This window comes from Ambystoma mexicanum, chromosome 4p (genome assembly GCF_040938575.1).
Source record: "Ambystoma mexicanum isolate Mex_15411 chromosome 4p, UKY_AmexF1_1, whole genome shotgun sequence".
Classification (NCBI taxonomy): Eukaryota; Metazoa; Chordata; class Amphibia; order Caudata; family Ambystomatidae; genus Ambystoma; species Ambystoma mexicanum.
In genome coordinates, this window is record NC_090927.1 from 175,307,580 (window position 1) to 175,335,397 (window position 27,818).

Below are 27,818 nucleotides of genomic sequence, written 5' to 3' on the forward strand. Positions count from 1 at the left end.
ATGTTGGTAAGCTTGTACGGATTATTCTTTTTGGTTGGGACATTAATCCTCAATCTTTTGACCGGGAGTGTGACAAAATTTAAGCAAAACTCTGGAAGAGCACGCTGCACCTTCCTAATTGTGTCCCTATAACCTCGGTCAAATATGAGCTGGGTCTCACTTCTTTGTTGGGTTGATTGGAGTGGAGATGGATATCTACATATAGGTTAAAACTTGATCCTCCCCGCTCTTCTTTATATGAGGATCTGACAATTGTTTTTTGAACATCTTGAGAACAAAATCTAATGACATTTTCAGTCAGTCTGACTGTACTATAGAAATGTTGATTCAGAAGCCAGATAAAGTAAAATAATCCATGAAAATAAAGAAATATGAGGCAAGCTAAAATATTACCATTGATTACCCTGACGGATAAACCAAGGTCTTTTTAATCTATGTATTTTACGAAATCGCCTGATCCGATTATGAGAATGGATTTTAGGAGATTTAGGCTATATCTTCTTCCGACTTTAGAGCTTCTCTATATTAGAGATAAAGACAAATATCTAAATGATTTGTGTGATAAATATGATGATTTAAAGCGGCAATCAATTATACACTTGCTGTCAGGATGTACAGGAGCATGTACTCACAGCGTTGTGAGATTTCACAGATTCGTGCATGATGTTAGACTCTTGAACTGGTGTTCTGGGACAGGCTTGCCTCAGGACATGAAATCTTTCTAACAGTTGAAGTTGTCAACCTTCTGAGAGACTTGAATTTGGCTGGAATGACAGATACCTCAACAGAGATTGAGGGATCAGGGAATCTCACATGAACTCTTAATGATCTTTCCAGTTTATTACATATTGTACTTTGATGTATTTTGATTTTTAGAGATTCTCTTGTCTTTTTTCTTTTTGTTTTCCTTTAGTCTAATAATTACTTTTCTTCTGTTGAATTTTAAAATGGTTTATTTTATATGCATGCATTTTATATGTATATGTGATATGTCTTAAAAGTCATAATTTTGCTGTGGCTATGGCACTTTAAACATTTTTTTAAAAAAAATAGGAAACCTGATTTATTCCTTACATGTATCCCCAGTTAAGAGATGCCACACAAGGCCAAATACAAAGAGATCAGCCCGACTCATGGCTTAGAAATGAGGGATGTTATCTTTTTAAATTGAAAGGAAAGCAGACCGTGGAGGTCTCTCCTCCTTCTCGTGCCGGGTGTTAGGCGATCCTCTGCACACCAGTCCGCTACACACCAGAACACTGCTCACATTTCCCCAACACCTCCTCCCACGGTTCGAGGCTCAAGTGATTCGGTGAACCCAAAGGACCGGAAACTCCGTACCAGCTTTGGTGTACGGGCTCGATTGCAACCCTTTCTGCATTGGCAATTGCCTTGGAGAACGTATAGCAGAAGGGGCGGTGTTACGTCTCCACGTCGATCACGTGATCCAGAGTGGCGTTCCTCATGTGACCTTGCTGGACGTCACATGACCCAGGGATGTCACATGACCCAGAGACGCACAGTATAAAGGTCTGAGAGACAGAACACTCATTGCTTCTCAGCTGTCTTCAGACTCTGTTTGGCGTTACTTATTGCTCCACGGTTACCTTGACCACGGAACTCTACCTCAGACTCCTTCGGATACCCTTTGTACCTTTGCTTGGAACTATTTACCTGTTGCCGGACTTTGGACTACATCCTGACTTGTCTTTGGATCATCCCTTGGTACTTTACTGAACTCCTACGCTATTTCCCTTCTGGGGATTCAAGTCACGCCTTCACTCCTACAGGTGGCTGATCCTGCATCCACGCTATCTTACGGTCCCACTATTTCAGGGACCGCCGCATCATCTGAGTCTCGAACCTCTACTAGGTTTCCTGGGGTTTCCCAACACCCGATAGGTAAGACCTTTTAGATCCTTTGATTTACTGAATATGTATTGTAGTTGCCTGGTACTTAACCTCGTTCCTTTTTGACAGCAGCATCGGTGTTCCAGAGGTTCCGTGGATCTGGGAAGTCATCTCCCACCTGTGGCCTCAAAGGTCGTACAGCAGGTTTCTTTTAGTTCCCCTGTACGTCACTTGGGGACGGAGGTCTCATCGGTCTACACGACACTCAAGTCAGAACAGACTGAGAAGCCGTATAGTCGTGCTAGACAATGCAGGGATCCACGGAAGAACCCATAGCTGCTTTAGTCCAGGCGATTACAGTATTAAGGGCAGATATGGCCGCCGCGAATACGGTGATCCACCAAAGGTTAGACTCCATACAGAGTGTCCAGCATTCCCTGCCTGCAGACCCTGAGTTCGGAGATGCTAGTTCCTCAACCACACCTCCTCCCTTTGCTAATACTACAGTCTCAACTCCGGTGATCCTCCCAACCCCTACCCCCCTGGCCGCTTCTGAACGTTTTCAAGGTGACCCCAAGAAATTCAGGACCTTCATTAACCAGTGCAAGTTACATTTCTTGTGCAGACCTTTGGCCTTTCCTACCTCCACTGCTAAAGCCGCCTTTGCCCTTTCCCATTTAGCCGGGACAGCTGCCGCTTGGGCTAACCCTCTGTTGGAGAATAATAACCCAGTCCTTTATGACTTTGATCTGTTGGTTCTAGAAATGTCTCGAGTATTTGATACCCGACACAAGGCACAGTCTAGGGATTTGGAGTTGTTAGAACTAACTCAGGGTAGAAGGACTTTGATAGAATACATCACTCGGTTCAATCAATTAGTTGCTGAAACAGCATGGCCAGAAAGCAAGCGGGCAGTTGTCTTTTATAGAGGGTTGAGTAACATAATGAAAGATGCTTTAGCAGTGATCCCTTCTATGCCCACTCAGTATCAGGAACTAGTTGATCTTGCACTACAAGTAGATGCACGGCAATCGGAGCGTAGAGCCGAGTTGGGGGTTTCTTCCCATCCTACACTTGCCAGTACTCCTGCTTCCAGTACGGAAGAACCCATGCAAGTTGGAGGTTTACGTAGTCCTATTACAACATCTGAGAGAGAACGTAGAAGGGTGGATAATGCATGCTTTTATTGTGGCACCACGGGACATTATGTGAAAGAGTGTCCTCGACGTCCCAAGAAGAGCCAGGTTTTTCGGACAGCTCGACCTTAGATCCGGAGAGCAGGTCGAGTGTTCAGTCTCCATCTCCGGGTACCCCTCTTGCCTTTGCTCGTGTTCAACCCGTCTCTGTAAACGCTACGCTATGTCCCTCTACAGGCCTTCTTCATACAGTCACAATCATCATTGATTCAGGTGCTACTGGAAATTACAGACATTAATTTAGCCCATTCTCTCAACCTACCTTTAGTGGTAAAAACCCGACCTGAACTTGTTCAAGCCGTAGATGGCTCTGCCTTAGTTTCTGGTCCTGTTAGACACCAAACTGCACCTCTCTTGTTGACCATACAAGATATTCACACAGAGACCTTAAGTTTTGACTTAATCACCACACCTCAATTCGGTATCATATTAGGGATACCATGGTTACGTGAACACAATCCGCTGATTAATTGGCAATCAGGCACTGTGCTCTTCGAATCCGAGATCTGTCAGAATTATTGTCTCCCGACCCATCAAACAACTGATACCCCTTCTCGGGCTTTGGGAGCCTTAGCTCAGCTCACGCTGAGTGTTGATGGATCTGAGCTTGTGACTCCTCATACCGTTGGGGGGTTGGTGTCTGGCATTCCGTCTGAGTACAAAGCATTCAAATCAGTTTTTGATCGTGGCTCTTCTGAGGTACTACCTCCACATAGACCTATATTCCTTCGGGCAGGATTTATTCTTCATCTCCTTCGGAGGAACTAGCATTGAAAGAGTATGTACAGAACTCCCTTCGTTTAGGACACATCCGCCCCTCTACTTCACCAGCTGCAAGCCCTATATTTTTTGTACCTAAGAAAGAGGGGGATTTACGTCCTTGTGTGGATTATCGGCGTCTTAATGCCATCACAAAAAAGGATAGGTATCCTATTCCGTTAATCACACCCCTTCTGGACCGCTTATCACATGCTTCTGTTTTCACCACGCTTGATCTGCGCGGCGCATACAATTTAGTACGCGTTCGCGAGGGCGATGAGTGGAAAACTGCTTTCTGTACTCGTTACGGCTTGTATGAATACCTAGTCATGCCCTTCGGTCTGTGTAATGCCCCGGCCACGTTCCAACGCTTTATGAATGACATATTCAGGGATATTTTGGATGTATACATGGTTGTGTACTTGGACGACATCTTGATCTTTTCTCGTAATCTTGATGACCATGTAAAACATGTCAGAGAAGTTCTATCCCGTCTCAGAAAACATTCCTTATTTGCCAAACCTGAGAAATGTCAGTTTCATAAAACGTCTGTTGAGTTTCTGGGATTTCACATTACTCCGGGAGCGTTATCCATGAACGATTCCAAGGTCAGAGCAGTCTTAGAGTGGCCAATACCTCAAACACTCAAGTCCTTACAGTCCTTTTTGAGCTTCGCCAACTTTTATAGGCGTTTCATTTCCTCCTTTTCCACAATCGTTGCCCCGCTCATGGCCCTAACCAGTCCTCAGGTACCCTATCGTTGGCAAAGGGAACATCAGGAGGCTTTTGAGGCTTTGAAAACCGCTTTCACTACCGCACTGGTGCTCCAGCACCCCAATCCTGATCTTCCATTCATAGTTGAGGCGGATGCCTCTTCTTTTGCTCTCGGTGCGGTATTGTCCCAATCATGTCCTACAACAGGCAAATTACACCCAGTGGCATACCATTCCCGTAAGTTCTCCAGTACTGAGACTCACTACACCGTTACGGAGAAGGAAATCCTGGCTGTCATGGACGCCTTTCGTGTTTGGCGCCATCATCTTCTGGGGGCTAGACATCCAATCACTGTATACTCAGATCATCGAAATTTACAGGACATGGCTTCATTGAAGTGCATTAATAGCAGACAGGTTCGATGGCATCTTTTCTTTTCCTCTTTTGATTTTCGTATTATGCATTGTCCTGGAACTTCACATGGTAAAGCAGACGCCTTGTCACGTTCCCCGGGTGGGGTCGAGTTGCCAACCTTCCCTGACTCTGTTCTCGGAAAAAGTCATGTAATTTGTCTCTGTACAGCCTCATTGTCATTATTAGACTCGGTCCGAACCTGGACTAGCATTCATTCCGAACAGTTGCGAGAATGGGACCCTGTGTATTCTGATGGTTTGCCTTTCGTGCATGAACGCCTGTTTCTTCCCACACCTGACACTCGTAATTTGGCCCTTGAGTGGTCTCATGATGCTCCTTTTAATGCCCATCCCGGTCAGGAGCGCACTTTAGATCTTCTCAAGCGCTGGTGTTGGTGGCCCTCTATGAAGCGCGATGTGGAGTGTTATGTTAATTCGTGCGCAGTGTGTGCTCAGGCTAAACATCGGAGAGGCCGACCGGTTGGGTTACTACTTCCGCTTCCGGTACCTCCCAGACCTTGGCATACACTGTCTATGGATTTCGTTACCGATCTCCCCAAGTCACGAGGTTTTGACTCCATCTGGGTAGTGGTGGACACGTTCACAAAAATGGCTCGTTTTGTTCCTTGTAAGGGTATTCCTTCGGCTCCGGTCTTGGCGGACTTGTTTTTTGAACACGTGTTCATGTTATTTGGACTCCCTTCGATCATTATATCCGATCGAGGATCACAGTTCACCTCTCGTTTTTGGAGGTCGTTGACTAAATTGTTGGGCATTGATACCAGGTATTCTTCGGCCTATCATCCTGAGACTGATGGGCAGACTGAAAGGACAAATCAATCCATGGAGCAGTATCTTCGCTGCCTTATATTGCAACACCAGACCTCCTGGTTGGCCGTTATACGGCTTGCTGAGTTCGCATACAATAACGCGGCTCATTCAGCTACAGGTTATTCGCCTTTCTACGCCCTCTACGGCCAACATCCCAAGGTCTTGCCGGTCCCTGATGCTTCTATTTCTTCAAATCCTGCGGCCACGACATGTCTTAGGGATCTGTCTGCTATACATGCTAGTACTGTGGTCCATCTCACTGAAGCAAAGGCTTCTATGAAGGCCCGTGTGGATGGCAAACGTCTAGCTGCTCCTCCTTTGGTGGTGGGTTCTAGGGTCTGGTTGTCTTCACGTCATCTTCGCCTAGTGGGTTGCCGGAAATTGCTGCCTCGTTTTGTCGCCCCATATGTAATCTCTCAGATTGTGAACCCGGTGGCGTTTCATCTAGTGCTTCCTAGTTCTTGGCGTATCCATCCTGTATTCCATGTCTCCCTCCTCAAACCTTGTCCCGGCTCTGTCCGTCTCCGAGCCCCTGTTGCGCCGGTGTCCTTGGCCTCTCCTGATGTCTTTGAGGTGTCGGCCATTTTGGGGTCCTGATGGTTTAGGGGTAGGCTCCAGTATCTAGTGGATTGGAAGGGTTACGGCCCAGAGGAGCGTTCTTGGGTTTCTGCCTTGGATCTAGACGCCCCTCGGTTGGTGGCCCGCTTCCATAGGGATCATCCGTCCTGCCCACGGGGTCGTGGGCCATTGGGGAGGGGCTATGTTAGGCGATCCTCTGCACACCAGTCCGCTACACACCAGAACACTGCTCACATTTCCCCAACACCTCCTCCCACGGTTCGAGGCTCAAGTGATTCGGTGAACCCAAAGGACCGGAAACTCCGTACCAGCTTTGGTGTACGGGCTCGATTGCAACCCTTTCTGCATTGGCAATTGCCTTGGAGAACGTAAAGCAGAAGGGGCGGTGTTACGTCTCCACGTCGATCACGTGATCCAGAGTGGCGTTCCTCACGTGACCTCGCTGGACGTCACATGACCCAGAGACGTCTCATGACCCAGAGACGCACAGTATAAAGGTCTGAGAGACAGAACACTCATTGCTTCTCAGCTGTCTTCAGACTCTGTTTGGCGTTACTTATTGCTCCACGGTTACCTTGACCACGGAACTCTACCTCGGACTCCTTCGGATACCCTTTGTACCTTTGCTTGGAACTATTTACCTGTTGCCGGACTTTGGACTACATCCTGACTTGTCTTTGGATCATCCCTTGGTACTTTACTGAACTCCTACGCTATTTCCCTTCTGGGGATTCAAGTCACGCCTTCACTCCTACAGGTGGCTGATCCTGCAGCCACGCTATCTTACGGTCCCACTATTTCTGGGACCGCCGCATCATCTGAGTCTCGAACCTCTACTAGGTTTCCTGGGGTTTCCCAACACCCGATAGGTAAGACCTTTTAGATCCTTTGATTTACTGAATATGTATTGTAGTTGCCTGGTACTTAACCTCGTTCCTTTTTGACAGCAGCATCGGTGTTCCAGAGGTTCCGTGGATCTGGGAAGTCATCTCCCACCTGTGGCCTCAAAGGTCGTACAGCGGGTTTCTTTTAGTTCCCCTGTACGTCACTTGGGGACGGAGGTCTCATCGGTCTACACGACACTCAAGTCAGAACACCGGGCCCATGTCTTGACAAGCCTGTCAATTGTCCAAGGTTGGTTAGGAAGAAGCCAAACAATGAACATCCCCAATGTTACGCCGTCCATGAAGTGGGATTCCAGCCAATTACATATTACAGAAATGATGTCTTTTTACCTTTATCAATTTACAGGTGGTCTCAGGAGGAGCCATCAGATAAATGTTACCCAATTCGAAATCTACCCGCTATCGAATGTATATTTAATCACCACCACTAACCAATGCCAGTTCCCCATAGGTTTTTGGTAACTAAGATTAGAGTATGATGTCAGTTATGACAAATGTTGAATATGTAAACCATTGTTTTTTATGTACCCAGCGAGAGCGTCAAGGATTCCATGCCTGTAGTCTGTTCCTGCTTTATTTTGAGGTTAATAAAGCTTGGTTCTTCCTTGCACTTTGCCTACTTCCGTTATTTAGTCTGGTTTTGACTAACTCCATATTCTCTTGGTAACTCAGAATTTTCCTGGGCCATTTTAACACATCCTATGGCCAACTGGCACACGATTGCCCTCATAGTTCCACACCACCTGCCACTGTCTTTCCATATCTATTCTCAAACAAGGTGAAGGCCAGGTGGAGATAAAAGTGCTCTGTAAACTGGGGCAATGCCTGACCTCTGGCTGCAATGCCACTACACCCATTTCCAGTGAAATACATCATCAGTTTCCCTTATGATATGTCTCATAGGGTCCTATGTTGTTTGCCCAAGTAAATTACTATGTGGTAATTTACTTTGACAAACTTTTCACTTTTTTATGGGGAGTTGCCCCATATGCCCTTTCTCTACCACTAACACCACTGAATACTCCCATCCCACCTACATCCCCTAACCCTTAAAATACTTATATAATTCCCCCTCCATCGCAGTAATTTTGTCCAAGTCACACAACAATGTGAACCGGCCCATAGCGTGCGGTTCATGTCAAGGACCCAGGAAGAGAAGTACTCCACTCTTACCTGTGTAGACAATATGCCGTGCTGAATGCCTGTATTGTGTGTTCCTGTTCCGATGACTCCAGCTGCGGCCACTTCCGAAATCGCCCCCAAACTGCAAAAAATTATAAAAATACATGTTTGTTGGTTCAAAAGTAATTTGTATCCTCATCTAGCTATGCAAAATCTTTGATAAAGTTGGTCTACATTGCTTTAGAACTATATAATATATATTATAGAAATATGCAGATATGAAAATCAACACATTGAAAAGATAAAACGATGTAACACAATAGCAACAAAATATATCAATGCAGCACAGCCAGGAGGATAGCAAAGTGTTTGTCTTGGCAACATGGGTTTGGCCCCTGGTAATTTGCTTAGTTGTAAGAGTAGTCTGTCTTGAATTGCCATATAAACCACTAATAGACTGTTAGCTGTTCAGTTTGTAGGGTGTTTTTCTTTTTTTCGGGGATCATGCGAACCTAAGATTGTTCCCAATTCTTTTTTTTAATATGTTTTTTTATTTGCATTTTGATTCCCACAAACAACAATACTAACAGCCCAGGTGTGGTAACCAGTCAATAAACACCAAAAGGAATTAGCATATTTCCACTGAAAATGCACAGTACATGAGGCGACGACGCGAGACATGTAAAGGACAGTCTAGGAAGGTTGCAGGAAATTTGATGTGTAAATAAGCAAGCAAATGTATGCACAAAGGTCCGGTCACAAGAACTCTTTGGTTATGTTATGTTATTAGATTTTGTATCATGCACCGCTGCCATTTGCATGGTCCACAGACACCCTGGTGGTTCCGGAAGAGAGTGGTTTGATTTGGTTAGTTGGGAGGAGAGGGAAAGACAAGATTGCAGTGCATTGTGTTGAGGTTGTAGATCTGAAGCACTTTGAGCTCTCGCTGCTTGTAAGCTTTTGAGGCGTGAAGTGTCAGAGGCATTGATGGCTTTGGATCCAGAGGGTGGCCTCGTGCCTGCTGTGTGGGTGTGTGTTGGTCAGACACTGAGTATGATACTTGTAGTTAGAGTTGTACATTTGTGATGTTTGAAGCAGAGGCAGCGGGTCATAGCTTTGGTATAGGCTTGTGGTTAAATAAGAGGGGGTGTAACATATTGCATAACTTGTCCGTTTCACTGTGCTATTTTGTTTGCACAGATTTGCATTTGCAGAGCACACACTGGAAGGAAGATGTCAGTATTCTTTTCAAGTTTAGCTACTAAAAAATGCGTGAAAGCCCTGATGTATGCCTTTCAGGTTTCTAGCCTTGACACAGTGAGGAGTGAAAACAAGTTACAAATAGAGGCAAAATCTGCCTGATTATAAAAATTCATTTTTTAATCAATAACACAAATGTATTTTGTAATCAGTTATGAAATTATCCTAAAAAAACAAGGAGAGTATACGGGTAATAGTTACGTAGAGAGGATGGGAAGTATATTTGAAAGTGGTATGGAGGAAGGCCCCACCCCTAGAAAACCAAGGATAAGGGTGTAAAAAAATGTAAGTTTGAAGCAAATGTTGTGTAACAAGCTGCTCAGTAGTAGGCACATGGATCAGAATCGGGATGCACACTTGTGCGGTGGAAGTACTTCTTACTTAGCACGCTGCCACTGTGTCTGACCCTGGACATACTTTCCTACTATGTTTCAATTTGTATAATTTGCATAATTGGTCATTTTTAATGTGCTTAATGCCCAGAGGTTTCTTAGCGCGGACCCGGGGATCGAACCTGTGTTGCTCCATGACGGTTAGCTTCCAAAGCGAGCAGGTTGCCCCAGAGCTATCCTCCCAGCGACAATGATTGTGATTATCTGCTACATTTACATATAGTGTTTAGAGGTGTCTGTGGGCATAATTTCCAAACATACACTGAAAATACTATACCTCCAGCTAAACTTGTAGCAACTGTAAGGCTGCAGAAGTAAGGCTCGGACATAAAGGTGAAATAGTTTTGGTCATACAGTTTTATTAACCAGTAAAAGGGTAGGAGAAACTGTCTCTCTGTCCCTAAAGCTAAGAGGGGTTTCCATGCCTCAAAGAAATCTATGGAAAACATTAGGATGTCAAACAAAAAGTCACTGTCATGTCCAAAAACCCTGCTTCTGACCCTTACACTAATACATTAAATCTAATGTGTGAGGGCAATCTTTCCAGAAATTAAAATGATAATGACAGTTCTTGCCAACAGAAAAGTTCCCCATGTCTCGCGTGATAAAAGCAATAAAAGAAATGTACCTTTTCATGGGCTAAGCACCTTTCCCTGGATTCCTTCTGGTTCTACCTGAGGAGTGTGTCTCCTTCTTATGTGAATTCCTTTACCTTCTTAGGTCCCAGGCTCCGTACCTTCTTGAATAAATTACACTGTATTCTTAGATTTTCAAATTGGTGAAAGTTCCAGACTCACAATGCAGTATTATACCAGTGTGGTGTACTCTCCTGCCAACTGTATATTTTCTTATGCTCTGTCTATTTTGCTTTCAGGGTCCCAAACCCTCCTATTCTCTGGTTCTCATGTGGGTGCGGGTCAAAGACCTGCAGTGCATGGTTGCAGTAGCTTGGTTTACGCTCCTACCAAGCATATGCTTCCTTCTATACTGTCTCTGTTTCTGTCAAGTTCCCAGACCCACTTATTCTTTGGCTCTCATATTGGTGCAGGTCCAGACTCACAATTATGTCTTTTGCCTGCTTGGTTTATTCACCTGCAAAGCATACACATGTTTCTTTCTTTCTATCTTATTCTCAGGGTCCCAACCTTTTTATTTCGTGTTCTGCATTTCTTCCCAGACTCTTCCCGACTTCTAGCACCTGTTTCTGTGGTTTGCATCTTCCAAGCACCAGTGCTCTGCTGTGAGGCTCCGGTAGCGTTCAGGAGCTCTCACAGGTCAGCGGTGTCTACGCCGGTCAATTCTTCTTGCTCGGGCTGGACCTTCCATCTCCAGCCACATTCCGGCTCATCTTCTCATCGGTCGCTGCTCCACCAGTCACTGCTGTCTTCTCGAGCTGTGCTCTTGCTTTCTGGTGGCTTGCCAGACTTCAGGGCACACAGGGGTTCGTTCGGGCAGCGTACAAAGTAGCTCCTTTTCCCTGGACTACTGTAATGCTCCTGTTCACCTCCGTCCATGCCATCTACTCCTGTTCGCCTCTGTCCATGCCATCTACTGCTGCGGTCCCCTGTTCACCGGGTCGGCATCTCTTGGGTTTCCTCGTTGGAGGATGGCTCTCTCCATGTTGGCTTCCCTCTGCTATTTTGCATTTCCTTTTGCCAATCAAAAGCTGTGAGAGACTAGACCATTCACTCCGGTTCTCTGGAGTGACCTTCATTCTCCTGTTCATCTTCTTCACAGTATTTGTACTGGTGCAATGTGGAAATAAATGTGTATTTTCAGGGCAACTAATCAGGTGTAGGTTGGTTAACCTTAAAAAATGAGATATTGGCACTGGTTGGAAAGAGGGAAGGAGAGCTTGGCTTGGAGAAACAGGGAGGGTGTAACACAGCGGAGGTATACAAGTTCTCAGGGAATGGTTAGCTGAACCCCACAAGAGGCTTCTTCTCCCATGTGATCCTCCCCCGGTACAACACCCCCATTGGGACTATTGTTCTGTGGACGCACCACCTGGGTCCCTTGAGAAAGGCCTCCCCATAGGGGAGAAGGGACACCTTCCACAGATTTGTTACACAACCTCTATTTTCAAGCAAGGCATTCAATTCGCTGGGGCATTCGTTTAGAATCCTGTTGATGTGGATGTATGTTCTATAATCCTCTGTATCACATCTCTTAATGCCCTTCTAACTGTACCATTAATATCATACCCTTATAATTGTATCCATGATAGTCCAGACTTTTACCTTAGCCCCTTGATGCACTCTGCCCTGATGTTTCCCATGTAGGTGTGTGCTATTTAAAACGCAATGAATACAGTACAGTGCATACATACATAAGGCCCCTAGATATTAGGACTGAAAGCAAAGTGATCATTTTGCTTTTGCTAAACTCACAGTTCTCTGGTACAGCATTGAAGATGTTATGCACTTGATCCATAGGTAACACCCGAGGCTCCTAAACATCCAGGTGGTTTACACACTATCTAGCAGAGTAGCAAGGAAGAGAGACAGTTTATTACATTGATATGCCCCTATCTAAACTATCACACAGCCTCATCTAGTGCCCCCAATTCATACAGTTTTATATTTTAGTGCAGACAAACTTATTTTGCAATGCGCTCTTTCGGCCTTCTGCTTTCTGGCCTTCAAGGAGCTGCAAGTCCTGTGAAGATGCAACCTCTTGTCCATCTTTAATTTCCAGTGCACCTGATGCTTCATTCCTCACGTTATGTGATCCAGCTCAACATGCCCAGACTTGGTGATAACATTGAGGGCTACCTGCCACCTTCTGCAGCTCATGGCACCCTGCACTTTTCCATCAGCTCATAGTCCCACCCAAGACCCAACCAAAACCACCATTGTTCACCCTACACAAGAGGCGTTGCTAGGGGGCGGCTAAGGGGGCTATAGACCCTGGTCTTTTGGTTGTAGCCCCGGATAGAATCTCAGGAGCTACAGCCAAAAGGCTAGCTAGCCCCCAGTCCCGACAGTTCCGACATCAGCGTAGCCCCGGGTCTTTTCCCGACCTAGCAACTCAGCATCGATGCCTCTCTAGCAAAAACAGGTGTCGTTTTTATGCCAGGAGCCCTAACGACTGAGGCCTCATTCTAATGTTTGTTAGAATTACGTTTTTTTTTCTATCAAACGTATCTGTGCTAAAGAGAATAAGAAACATAAAATGAAGGCATTGGTTATATGTTCCCACACAACAGAGTCGCTGAGGACTGAAAACTCACAGGAAATTCAAGTGGTCCAGGTTCAATCTGTACTCACTTGGTTAAGTCTATTAAGAAGTAGTTGCTGGTGCATGCAATGTGGTGTTAGAACCAAATAACAACGGTGATCTAAGGGGGCAGCATTGCTGTGTGTCTGCAAGGGCAGGTGAATGTCTTAAGCATTAGAGCACGGTCTTGTGTATGTGTGTGGAAAGAAAGTGATGGCACTATTTCAAGGCTTAGAACGTGGTGTTCTGTGCATCCCTAAATGTCCAATTTCGTGTCATGTCAAAAGTGGTATTCACCCAATGAAGAGCAATTGATCAAGCCAGTGAAACTGCATCCAGTTAAGATAGATTACATTGCACATAATGTCCGCAGGAGTGGTATATAAAACGTTTTAATAAAAAAAAAAATGCGCAGGCCACAAAACCTGCAGCTCAAACTGCAAATGATGGACAGTGACGTTTTACCAATTTAAGACCTTCCTTTGGAGGTCTTATCCCTTACCACCGAGGAAGGCATCTTTTCACGTAGGATCTGTATTATAGCGTTCAGGCAGGCTGAGGCAGTGCCAGGCACGTGGAAACTTGCTTAGATTATTAGTATTGTGCAGATCTCCGCACCAGAAGAAACTAAACAAAGAATTAAACAGTCTGCAGCTTTTGGGATACTTATGTCTGAAACTAACTTCAGAAAGTCGACTGTGAACGATCTACAGAGGAAACATATTCAATTAATTTGACAGATCTTAACAATTAGCTGCATGGAAAGGATCCATGGAACTGGAAGAGCAATCATAGCCGTAGTGAGGAAGCGACCATTTGCAGAGGCCACGCCTCTTTTCATGAAAGGAATCAGTTTTATTATTTTATATTTGTTTCTCTCCATATTCATCATGCTCTGAACACATCACCAAATTACTCTATTTCTATTATTCATGGAAATCAAACATCTGAGCTAGTATGTGTTCCACCTCTTAAATAATGGATGGAGTGCTGTGGTTGTCCACAAAAGCATATCAATCATGTTCTGCATGTGTCGCTGGCGTGGGTGGGCTGGGGGTGAATTATGTTTCCATAGAGGTGATTAGGCTGCCTCCATAGCAAATGAAGCTGGGTAGTGTATAAAAAGAACGCAACAATACATCTATTTCAGACACAGACTAAACAGAACCCAGGGACGATAACAAAACTGCAACGTTAATTGTTTCTAGCTCTCCTTTAAATTCACTCTCAGGGTCTGATTTATGGAAAGGTGCGCAATTCTCGCACAATTGCCGCACGCCGAGAACGACACTGCACGAGCCTGCACGCAGAGTAAAAAATGCATGCCACGCGTATTCGTGGAATTTTCTGTGCAAAGTAAACGTATACAGACATGCCCCCACGCAAAGCATCTACCTTTGCGTGCTCCTGCTGGTGCTGTAAGAAGATTCAATTCAACACTACAGCTAAGTCAATGCCTAGTCTGGGATACTGAATGGAAACCCTTATTGATATATCTTTATGTCCAGTTCATGAGTTCTGGATGACTACCCCTATATAACACCCCTCTCTTAGAATCCCCCTGACCCCACTGAGCCAAGAAGTAGTTCTGTTTTGCAAGTTTAAAAGGTTTATTTGAAAAAAAAATTAACAGTATATATATATATATATCACACTTTTATAATGAATTAATAATTAATATCACACTTAAAACATGAGCAGTGATCAACAGTGAATAATGTCCTACTAGTGAACTGATTTGGTTACCCAGGAGTAGTATAAGGATGAGGTAGCACACTTGTGAATAGGAACAGAAGAATAAGGTGGTAGAGAATGCTTTATATAAGTTCAGATGGATGCAATGTTGAATGAAAATGCAGTACAGAAAATACTCAATATGATTTCAACAAAACAATGTAATCACTTTTCTCTGGCAATCCACTTCCCCCTTATGCAATGTAAGGAAATGAAGAGTAGCACACAGTTCTCAGACATGCAATCAAATGTAATTCAGTTCACCCCAGCAAGCTTAGACTACGGATAGAAGTTGAAACACAGGCCCAAAATGCTTTTATATGTGCTGGCAATGAAGTGAGGAATATGCTGAAAATGGTTTTAATTCCCTTTAGGAGGTTCAGGGTGAGTTAAAGATACTTGGGATGAGCTCAGGCTCCCTTTAACAATGCTCTAGGAGTAACTAGCAGGTTAAACGAATTTTTGGCAAAGGAAAGCAAGGAAGCTGCTGTTTTCACACGTGGCTGGATTTTTAACCAAATCGCGAATCGCGGCAAAATTCGCGAATGCGTGAATCACGATTACAGCAAGAGTATAAGGAGTAGCTAGCCCAAACGGTTCCAAAGATATGAACGATTTCGTAAAGGTCGTTTTTCGAATTTAAAGTAACTCAAATTGACAGGTGACAGCTTTTAAAAATGACAGGTGACAGCTATGCGGCTGCCGAATTGACAAGTGACAGTTAGGAGGCAGTTCTACTTAGATTAAATAGATTGAATTATATCACTGGAAACTAAGAGATTTGGTTTCACACCGTCCTAGCTGTACTCACAATGTATTTGGAAGGTCTAGGTCTCATGGATCGGGTCAAGATGGCTTTGGTTCTGGTTTCGCCCCGGACGGTCTCTGCGCACACCGTCTGGTCTCTGCTCTGCTGGTCTGGTCTGACACTGCTCCTGGCCCGGCTCCTGGATCTCTGGGTACAGCGTCTGTGCACAGCTCCTGGATCTTTCTGCACAGCTTTCTCTGGACACAGCGCTGATCTGCACGGCTCCTGGATGCTGCTACCGCTGTTAGGTTTGCTGGATGCTGAGGCCTGCTGAGAAGAGTTCTCAGTTTGTGGGTTTAGGCCCTTGCTTTGAGTTCTGAATCAAGTTCTTTGGAGTTTTAAAGTCTAAGTGTTGGATCTGGTATCTTCTGGATGTTGTGTGGTCCGGCAGAGCGCATTGCAGCAACTGGATTTGAATCCCTCTACCTGTATCAGCAGTCTCTTTTTATGTGTTTTGAAAGTGGGTGTGTGCCTGGGCCTAGCTAAGCCTGCCCCTCTCTACCTGTCATTGACCCAATTCTCCCCTCTCCCATGATTGGGGGAAGGAAATGTCAGTCACAGTGATGCTGTAGGTTTTATGGGTCAGAGGATCCTCCCCTGGTCAGTTTGCCCACAAATCTATATTTGATTCAAATACATATTGCACAGATACACAGTTGTTTAAAATTACATGCACCCATCACATATCACATGAGGTATACTCTGTTCAAACTCTGCTCTTCCTGGGGGCTTGCATTCAGAAACAGCAACATTTTGCACTTTTTAACTGGTTTTGCAATATCGGACATTTACCCAAATTTACACACATGTGCGCAAGGAGTGTGGACATTAATTGATGAAGTGTCAGATTTTTAACATGCAGACATTTGGAGTGAAACCCTATTTTCCGCTAGCAACCCCCCAGATCATACCACCGGGTCCGAAAACCTCTTAAAATGTGGGCAGAAAAATCACAAGAATTATGGTATCATTTAGATAATTTTGACAAGTCCGCACCATGAGTTATACATCTTTCTTAAAATCATATTCTGGCCAAGAGGGGTGTGTCTTCCCAGGTCACATGGTGTAGAAACCAGTTTAACCAGTTTCTGCCAAGCTCAGAGACCCTGCCCCTCCCAGCTTCTGCCAAGAGGAAGCTATTTTACGCCCCCCCCCCCAATAAACCCTCTGCCTGAGTCGAGGAAGGGCTTTGTTCAACCTCCTGCAGTCTGTAGGTGCTCCACCCCTAATCCAATTATCAGAGAGATGGCATATCCTTTTAATGTGGCCAGCAGAAGGCAGCTAGGTCTGGGAACTGCTGTGGATCCAGTTTCACTCCAGTTGGGGGGAGTTGTCAGGCAGAATTCAGTTCCTTTAAGCCAGAATTTAGCTAACATGTCACTTTTTGTTCCCAGTTTAAATCAAACATACCATTTTTACACATGCAGCTAAAACATTGATTCTAAGTTCTAAACTATGACATTTCAACAGTGACAAACTATGTGACACTCAAAATTAGGTCACTCAGTTAATTTAAACATTTTCGATTTTTGGTAGTTTTAAATCCAGTTTCAGTTAGGCTGCTGCAGACCTGCAGAGCTCAGCCAGCCTTGTTATGAACATTGTTTTGGGGCTCTTCAACTTCCCAGATTTTGTATGCACACATACTTCATTCTGCCAGATGTCTGCTGGTGTTCAGTGAGATTTTTGGATATGTTGCAATGTTTGAAATAGGCATTTTGAGCTGGCATTCAGGGAAACAAAAGGTGATTTTAAAGTGCAGTTTTTCCTTTGGCACACATTTCACTCATGGCACCCCGGCCCATCCTGCTCGCACTGGTGGGTGGCAAGTTAGGCAACCATTTTAGTGTGCACAAACTGCGTGGTTCTCCCGGATTTTGGCGCACATGTGGGCTTTTTGGCCATCTTGGATTTTCTAAGACCACAGCACCAAATGTTGCAGCATGATAGCTCAAACGTGGGTCAGGACACCCAACAGTGCGAATACACAGTCTTTTACCACCGTTCATTTTAGACCGCTCATCTTATCTTAATGCAGAGGCCCCTCCACTTTACAGGATAACCAACAAGAGGCTCTACTCTAAAGCAGCAACCCAACTTGTATTACTCTTTTTTCGCTATTAGCACACGCCTTGACAAAGACCACTGTCGGGTCGAAACCACTCAGTACATTTCCCAATTAACTATATTAGTGACCACATGTTCAAAAAGTGCAGTGGGGCAACGGGAAAGAGTTGGCTATGAGTGTGAGCCATGCCCGAAGGTTAAATGGAAGGTTTTGGATCATTCCCCATTTTAGTTCTTTATTTTGAGTTCCACGAGTGGAGCTGACCTGATGGTGAAGTCTGCGTGCCCATGCGACTTGACGTAGCAGTGAAGGAGAGGAAGCGCGATGCTAGATGGGGAGGAGCCCATGTGACTTGACGTAGCAGTGAAGGAGAGGAGGCCCGATGCTAGATGTGGAGGAGCCCATGCGACTTGACGTAGCAGTGTAGGAGAGGAAGTGTGGTGCTAGATGTGGATAAATGCCCTAAATCTTGTACTAAGGCTGCTCTGAAGTCCTGGGCGAAAGACACGGGATCCAACATGAGTACTGTACACCTCCACCTATGTAGCACACGCTATAGACACAATGTGTGAGCTGAAACAAAATTGCCAAAAAGCAAGAACTGTTGCACGAATCGTGGGTGAGCCCCTGTATGCTTACCCTCCCCCCACCCCCATAGCCATAGCCCAGGTCACATATTCAATCTATTAATCCTTAATATGTGTATGTGCATTTATGTATTGACCCCGGTGACTGTTCCATTTACTCCACTCCGGAACCTGGTCCGAATGTCCCCCAAACTCGCCCCATTGTAAGAAACTCACTGCTTCCTGTCAAATCTGATTTCATATCTATTGTACATTCCTTTGTGATCAAAAGAGTATTGTGACTGCTGTATACACATAAATAAAGAGATTTGGTACAAGAGACATTTAAGATCTTTTCATGCGGATAGTGTGAAAACCAAGCCAAGCTGTGTGAGCTTTCAGCACCTATTAGAAACCTGGGCGAGTGAATAACCCTTTCCCATTGGCCTATTAGTGGGCTATAAGAACCGGTATAGCTCGCAGTTTCATTATAGCCTCTAATTACCCATTGCTTTCTTCAGCTGGGAAGGTAGTGCATTAACAGTGATTCGCCCCCCTCTAGTGGCTAAAGTGAAAATTCCACAAGGAATATTTAAGTCCCCAAAAAACAATATAATATTTTACAAATTATATTTTTAACTGAACTTTTTTCTCTTTGGCCCTGGGTTCTAATAGCTTTTTCTAATGTCATGTTTCATTTTTTTTGTAAACTTAAATATTCCATAGGGAATATTCAAGGCCCCTAAAAAACAATGTATTAATAAAAAAATTACATATTTTAAATGAATTTTGTTCTTTTTGCCCATGGGTTCTAATAGCTTTATAGACCTCGCCCTTGGGCTATTCTGTCGTTATGGGCCCTCATACCTCGTAAAGGCTCTCGCTGCACTCAGGCCTTTAACTCGGTCTTCAAGGCCCATAATAATAATAATAATTTGCCTTTATATAGCGCTACGAACCCTCGGGTATCTGGGCGCTGCTTATTATTACCCACGGTGTGTTGTGGTGCTCATTTATCTACCTCGGAAGGATGAAAGGCTGCGTTATGCCCCGCCGGGATTCAAACCTGCGTTAGGGGGCTCTGCATGGATGTCAAAGCGAGCGCTCTACTCGCTGTGCCACATAACGCCCAGTACGGCCCTCGGGCGAGGTCTATAAAGGTACATTATATATAGGCCAGGCAGTGAGCAGTTTTTTTAGATTTGCTGTGTCAAGAGTGAGGAAAGCACTTATATGATGCATGCCCCGCCCGTACGTTCTTGCTGCCCATACCAGCCATGTAGGTGCTGACTTACAAAGATGTTTATGACAAGTGCTACATTAATCTGAAAACCCTGGTAACTTACACCTAAGTAATTAAGTTATAGGTAGACATTCTACGGGTACTTTTTTACTTTGTATAATTGGTTATTTTTAATGTGCCTAATACCGAAGCAGTTTCGAAGCACAAGCACGGACCCAGGATTCGAACCTGTGTTGCTCTACATAGTCCTTCTTCCAAGACGCGCCATTGCCACTGAGTTATACTACCCACACTAAATGGTGCATGTGACGTGGAAAACTAGAATGAAAATGTATGCACGAGTGTGAAGTGAGACGGTATATGTGGAGTAAACGTAGTTGAACTGATAAGAACAACTTTAAAAACATGTCTGCTTCTAATAATTCTGGAGTAAAGTATACTATGACTGGCTACCGATATAAGGCAAAAGTGGGCCAATTCTGTGAACCAGATGCAATCAATGCCCTTTTTCCTATCATAGTATATAACACCTTCTTTCTTTGTAAATTCCGTCTGTGGTCCCACACATGCCAACACAAAAGACGCTGCTAAGATTGCACAGTGCATTAAGCACTCGCCTCTGACATTTGTGTGAAACAGCAGTGACATTTTCAAACCACCACCCTGCAGCCCCCCCCCCAGCTACAACTCAGTCCTTCATCCTTCTGCAGTGGTTAAATAAGTACCTATTATTTAGTGGCAAAATGCTAGTCAGTTTGTTGGGTGTGCTTTATAAATGTTATGTTATGTTATCACACTTGTATACTATGCCAATCACCTCCGTAGTGCTCTCATGGAGCTTGCACTTTGTCTGAAAATATGGTGTGTTGTGCCCCCGAAGAAGAAAGGCAAACTGCAAAATGGTGGGGTGGGGAGACGCAAGAATAGGAAAGGGGCACACAGAACTAACACACATTTGCATGGCATGATGGGAGTGTGGTAGAGTGAGTACGTCTTGGTGCATGTGTAATGGTAGCAGGGGATCCAATGGAAGGATGATCCAGAGAGAGGGGACAAGACGTTTGCGGAGCTGGCAGTGTACCGTGCAGTAAGTACTAGAATTAGTAGAAGCAATGTTGTACGATGGCCCCAAGTGGTGCTGGAGCCCTGGAAATGTGGACGCCAGGAGTGTCAGAAAAGATTTCTTAGGTGCTTTTTGATGCCTCCTGCAAATCCAAAGCATAAGCAACTTCCAGAAATGACTGAGCCAAGGATAGGCAGAGTAAAAAGGCGTATCTGGGGAACAGAGACAGCCTTAGGGGAGGGGGGGGGGGCGGTAGACCACCCAGTGTGCCACGCCCCCAGGGCGTAATTAGACCCCACCACGCCAGCTCAGGGGAGTCTTTTAAGGGCTCCCCGATCTGGCGTAGTGGCCGAAGGCACGGTAGGCGCCTCTTTGTTATTAAAGTTGCCTGCAGTGGTGGAGCGCATTTAATAACAATAGAGTGCTGATGCGCCCTACTCACATCATTACCTCCTGCTGAAAAAAAAAAAAGTGACAAATCCTGGCCCGCCCCACCTCCGCCCCATCCCCTGGGAGGGGGCAATTCGCCCAGAGCACTGCTGCCCCAAAGGCCGGCCCTGCTGGGAAACCATACTGGGTTAATGGGTACAGGAAAGAAAGAAGTAAATCCGCCGTGCAGAGACCGAAGTGCACGGAGTCTCCGCGAGGGTCATTTCACTAATGCGTGCCCTGGGAGATGCAAGTCTGTTACATTGGCGTGCTTATTCAATTCCACTCCCTTCGGATGAATGCCTGATATAAGCGAGTATGTCACTTACAGATGATGCTACTAACAGGCACCCATGTGCAAAGAAGTGAAATAGACCCCAGAGTAAAACATGCCATAGAACATTTGAAAAGTATAAAAGAGGTTATGTAATATACATTACGTAAATATAAGAGCCGGCGTGAGATTAGTTGATTCACGAAACATGGTGTGTACCAATTAAGCCGACGATTCTCTGCTAAATAATAGGCTTTAGGAATCATACGATGTTGCAAACATAGCAAGAAGTGGCAGTGCCAACAGTGTTGTGTTGTGTGTAGGCCTGGGAAAGGTATTTGCCAAGCACTGCCGTTAGTGCTCGTAAATCAAGTGGCTGAAGTCAGACCATTACACCCATAGAACATTTACAGCTCGTTTACTATCAGAAGATTGCTTTGAAAAACACTGGCCAGCCCTTTGAGCACAAAGCGTTATGGTAAAGCTTGAGAAAGAGAGCTCAAAGAGATTCTTGGATGATGTGTTATGTGCAGGGAGGGACCGGAAGTGTGTGTGATTAGCACGGCCAATTGTAATTGTAATTGGTTATTTATAACGCACTTAATACCCAGAGGTTTCTAAGCGCGGACCCGGGGATCGAACCCGTGTTACTCAGCATCGTCTTGCTTCCAAGGCGAGCGCCTTGTCCCTGAGCTATCCTCCCATAAAAGTAAACATGTGGGTAAATAGCAAAACAATACCTACAAACCTGTTGTCCCTCGTCATACGGCAGCTCTCCCTATCTGTACACCAATGCAAAGGTTTGGGCTATTAGGTGGCATTTGCTAATAGCCAAAAATAAAAATAAAAAATCCACACAAGAGGGCACATGTATGAACTTGGTAAGTGATAAGTAAATCTACATAATTGTATGTATCTCTGGCATGAGATATGAATGTGGTTTGCATGGGGACTCAAATTCCCTAGAAGACAAGAGTCTGTTTGCCTGGTTTAGAGGAAGATGATAATTGTTTACAAATAACTCAGACTCCTCATTAGTCATGCCATCACACTTCACCAAATGCCTTCTTTAAGTGGTCATTCCTCGTCGGTATCATAAGATCTTACTGAGGGGCTACTTTCAGACCTCAACAAGGTCATGTTTTAGAATTGAATCTCTGTGTATGTTAGGTTGTCTTTTGGTACTCAACTTTAATGCAAATTTCAAAGAGGGAGCTAGAAGGATCGCATTGCCGTTCAGCCTGAGGATCTTTGGAACAACGCTTTTGAGCTCCTGTGTCCTGCAAGGATGTATTGCATGTCATATTAAACAAATACTTAAGTTTTAATTATATAAGAAACTGTGTTGCCTAAAATGAACCAACCACAAACAAATGCTTGCTATTTTGCTCACCGCCCACTCTCTGTTGTTGAGTTCTTTTCAAAACCATCCAATGGGTTTGGTAATTATCTGAGCCCCAACAATAATGGCCCTTGATCTCGTGCCTACAACTTAACATGAGTTAATCTAGGCTTATTGTCTTGTTGAAACCTTGTGTTACTTGTTGTTCTGTGACCTGTGTGTTTTGCGTTTTCCGTGTGTTCATGTCTTGCACCCTGATGCCTGTGGCCTTTCGGCGCGATACGAGCAAATAAGCAAATACATACATAAACTTGCAGCATCCCAACAGATCAGTGCTTTTGGAGTCCGATGTATGGAATTTTTGCTCGGTTCAAAATGACTTTGCACTGCTAGCCCCAAAACACTTAGGGCCCGATTCACATAATGTTTTCCTATGGGTTTGTGCCATTATAAAACACTTCTGTGAATCAGGTGGATGGGGCCGGATTCATGGAATTTCTTGCATGGTTCAAAGTGCCTTTGCACTGCTGAAAAGTGCCTTTGCACTGCCGACACAAACACAGATTCATGGAACCGTGCAAGTGTATTTTTGCAGTGCAAGGTAATTTTTGCAGTACAAAATGACTTTGCGGGGACTTTGCACTGCAAAAATACACTTTGCACAGTTTCATGAATCAGGGTTTGCGTCGGCCGTGCCAAGCCACTTTTCAGTAGTGCAAAGTCACTTGGATCCGGCCCTAAGTGTTTGGGCCTAGCTGGGATTCAGGTGCGGCAGTCCGTCAACCAAGCATCTGTAGGGGCTCCCTGGCTGTTTTCCCTGCTCACGGAAGTAAACAAAAAGATGGCGCGTGACAATTCTTCCCCAGTAGATGTCACTATCAGCACGGGTTAGAATCACAGCATCTGTGACAGCCAATTGGAATTCGAATGTTTCCGAACACTGAAGGGTGGGGGGAGTATAACATAAAGAATATATTGTCTGATTTATGCAACATATTGCACTGAAGTCTTGTCCTTAGAGTGTTTCAATAACATCAATACACCGATATCAAAGATATGCTTCAAAAGAACTGAGAGAATGTAACGCTCAATGGACTTTTTCAAAACTGATTTCGATTTTGTATTTGAATATCTTTATTTTAGTTGATTTTTAATTTCTCATTAATTATAATCAACAAATATTTTAAAATAAATTGCAAACATAAGGTACAAAAACCCAACTGCTTCTGTTAGACCACCCATGTGTTTGGAATATCATTCACTATTTTGAATTCTCTGAACACCTATTGGGCCCCACCCCTAAATAAGGTTTAGGGCACCCCCTTCGTTTCATATCCCACTTAAAGCCCTGCAACAGATACTGATGGACGCCACGCAACACACGTTCAGACTCCCAGTAGAGCCGCGCCAGCGCCCGCAGCCCAGCCTGCCCAAGTGGCCATATTCTGCTCTCTCCCACCACGTGTGTCCCGCCTCACACTTCCCTGTTCATTGTCTTCAGGCACCAGAAGCGACTTTCACAGCAGCACCTGCAAATTAGACGTGTCAGCGCCAATGAATGCCTGCTCAGCTGGGTCTGGGGGTCCCCCGGGAGGGAAAGTGATTGGTTAGCGGTGTCTCAGCAGAGCGAGGCGCCATGCTGTGCTTCCTTCCATGAAAAGCAGTTAATCCAGTCTGTTGAACACAGAAACAAAATGGGCCCGCCAGATGCGTAACCTCTAAGGAACGACAGGCAGCAACTGTATCCCCTGGGCCGCGAGGAGCGATGGGAAGGCAGAGCGCCCGCAACCTGCAAGGATGCCCCCTCGGTTCTTGCAGATGCATTCAGAAATAGGTTTTCAATGGGAATGCACCATTGTAAAACACTTCAGAAAATCAATCCAGCAGTCTTCAAGCTAACGTACTTTAAAATGCCATAACATTTATCTTAAGTAACGAGTAAGTGCCCATTCCAAAACACTCATTTTTTTGGCATTTGATGTGTGATTTATGCTCAAAATGCCTCATGCGAAGTAGCCCAGTAGCAGTAAAACAGGCACTATTTCATACATGCCAACCCTCCCGATGTATTGCTATTTTTCACGGTTTCCCGCCTAAAATAACTGTAGCCCCAATGCATGGGGAAATGTGCGTCTCCCATTTCCCTGTGGAACTCTCCCTCCCAGGTGCGTCTGAATGTTGGCATGTGAGATATTTAAAAATACTGCCTGCTTTATAGTCGAGGGACAGAGTCCCCCCACTTTTTTCAGAGGGCACCTTAATGCTAATTTCTGGTGACAGCACATTCAATTGGTATGTTAATGAGTCCCCCCCCTTTCAGTTAGGACTTGACCCCTGGCTTTATAGCTTTATGCTATAATGGGCAGTGGTGGAATTGGGCGGGAGCAGTTGGGAGCGGTGTTCCTCTACTTTTTTTTAATTAGGTTTTACTGTTCCTATACTTTTATATAAAAAAGAAAGCATGGAAGAAGTTGAAACTTGTACTTTTAGTGCACTGCACTGAACATTCCCTTAAACAGTAGATGCATGTGTTTGGGGGTTTGTATTGTGTGTGGGAGGGGGCGTCATGATGGGGTTCATGGGAAGTGGGTACACTTAGACGACTGATTATGGGCTGGAAATGCCATACAAAATATCTGGCTGTGTTTCTATTTTATTTATTTTTTATATTTATGTATTTACTTGTCTATATGGCTCTCCAAACCCAAAGGTATCTGGACACAAGCATACATGTTACAAACATTGGTTACATTAGGCATAAAGTGTTGATATGCTAGTAATTACCACATGTGCTAACAGATGCGCTGTCACCCATACAACAATACTGCATGGGGTATTAATGCATGTCCTCAGTGGAGCCTAATGGGACTCCAAAATGGGGAATAACTGTTGAGTATGGAGGGCTGTCAATTGACGGGTATACCTCCAAACTCATCATGAGGCCCTAATACGCCTAAAAAACAAACAACAGAAGGCTCACTAATAGAAATCAGATCTTAAGTGCATAAGGCGTATACACCAAGATATTGACAAAGTCATAGCATGGGGTTGCCCATCATATGCAAATACTACCTTGGTGACACGTTTCTGTTGTGTCTGCTCGTGAGGACATGCACCAGTGAGTGCATTTGCAAGACTGTGATGGTACCTTGATGACCAAAGCAGCGGGTTCTCAACAATGGCCAAAAACTGGAGGGATCCGTGTTAGTATTTTTCAAACATTTTGTTCGGACACGTGTCATGCCATTTTCTCCACAAAACTAAAGTCATCCTTAGGACCTCAGAAAAGCCGCTCAGGTCTAATGAGTGCTAACGTGTGCCGGTTGTCTGACCCAGGTAGTAACTGTCCATAGCCCACGTTGAACTTGGGCTGTGTCGGTCTCCCAGAGGCTATGAATGCCTCAATCACAAGCCTGCATATGGCCAGTCCTCTGTCAAACCCTGAACAGCTCTTTTTAAGAGCTTCCTGAAGCACACTTGTTTCTACACTCATTCATGGGTATACAGTGTTTCAAAATCTAGGTTATTCCCCAAGTTTGAGCATCTTAAACATTCCATCCTTGATTATGCCTTTGACTACACATGGTTTCCTGCTGTTGTCTTTTGTGGCACCAGTTGCTTTAGCTATCGGCTTTAGCTCTTTCCATCCCCAGAAGGGGCTTCAACTGAGTGCTGAGCAACACCACCACAGGCACTCAGAGAACCTACAAGAAGCATCCAGGATCAATGTATGGATGGGCTGGTCAAGTGACCTCTGACCCCTAAACCACCACTTGACTCTTTGCTTTAGGACAACCCAGCCCCGGGAGACGCAGCAAAGGGCAAACAGCTAAGGGCCAACCTCCAGCCTTTCCTCCAGCCTCTTTGCCTCGTCGCCTTTGAGCTATTGCTTTGCTGTGTCCTGCTAGTTGCTTGTAAATACCAACAACATCATTGCTCAGCCCGCACTCACCATGCACTGCTCTTACTATCTCTTCCTTTCTCTTCTACTTCTTTCTTGATTCTCCTCTGCTCAAAACCATTGCAACTCTCTTCCCATCCCTATCATCTTTTTTCCTTAACATCTCCCTTCCTCTCACTCACATAATCTCTCTGGTCACAAAAACTGCAACACTAACTCCAGCACTAACTTTCATCTCTCTTCCTCTTTTTGCATCTACCCCCAGCACCTCCCTACTTAACAGACTCAGCATCTCTATACTTCTACATCTGACTCTCTGTGTATTGCTTTTTGGAATGCACATTCTGTCTGTAATAACACTCCCTTTACCTCAGACTTCCTTCTTTCTCTTTCTCCCTCTCTTGACCTCATTACACTTACAGAAACCTGGTTTTCACCTTCATTCTCTGCAGTCCTTGCTGCCATTCACGCCCCTGCCTACACCTTCACCCACTCTACCCACTCTATTAGCTGCGGTGGTTGTGTAGGACTGTTCTCATCTTCCAAACGTCCTATCGCCTCTACTCCCCTATCTCTCACAATTTGTCCTTATTTTGAATTAACTATCTTCACCATCACTGCCCCCTATGGCATTCATTTGATATCGCTCTATTAGCCACCTGGTCCCGCTGATCAATTTATTGAACACCTTTCCAAACTATTTGACTCCCTTCTGCCCCACCATCACATCAGTGTCACTGGTGACTTTAACCTCACCTCCCTTTCCACTCCTCTATCCATTGACTTTAGATCTCTTTTCCTTGCCCACTTGCTCTCTTCTTTGCACTCTCTGTCCACCCTTTCAATTGGTAATTCCCTTGACCTCATAATCATCTCCTCTCAACTCTCTGCCTCTAATATCTCCACCACTCTTTTCCCTCTGATCATTCCATCCCCTTTGCCTCAATCTCCTATCCTACTTCCACCTCTCTCTCTCCATCTACGCCTTCCATTACCATGCACAAGTTTCCCCACTACAAATTCCCTATCTATATCTCGAATCAGCACCACACTCTCTCCTCCAATGTCGAATTCACTGTTCTATCCACTAATAAAGCCTTCACTAACATTAACACTGCTCTTAACACTCCCTTCTTCTCTCACTTCCCT

At 44.8% G+C, this 27,818-nt stretch overlaps 1 protein-coding gene across 1 annotated transcript in view; it reads right to left on the reverse strand.

Moving 5' to 3' along the window:
• LOC138453111 (L-gulonolactone oxidase-like) overlaps window positions 1-27,818 on the reverse strand; it is a 703,062-nt gene that overhangs the window by 400,471 nt on the left and 274,773 nt on the right. Inside the window, exon 5 of the mRNA XM_069605641.1 lies at window positions 8,422-8,512. Within this exon, the coding sequence (XP_069461742.1) occupies window positions 8,422-8,512 (91 nt within the window). The remainder of the gene's footprint in view (window positions 1-8,421; window positions 8,513-27,818) is intronic.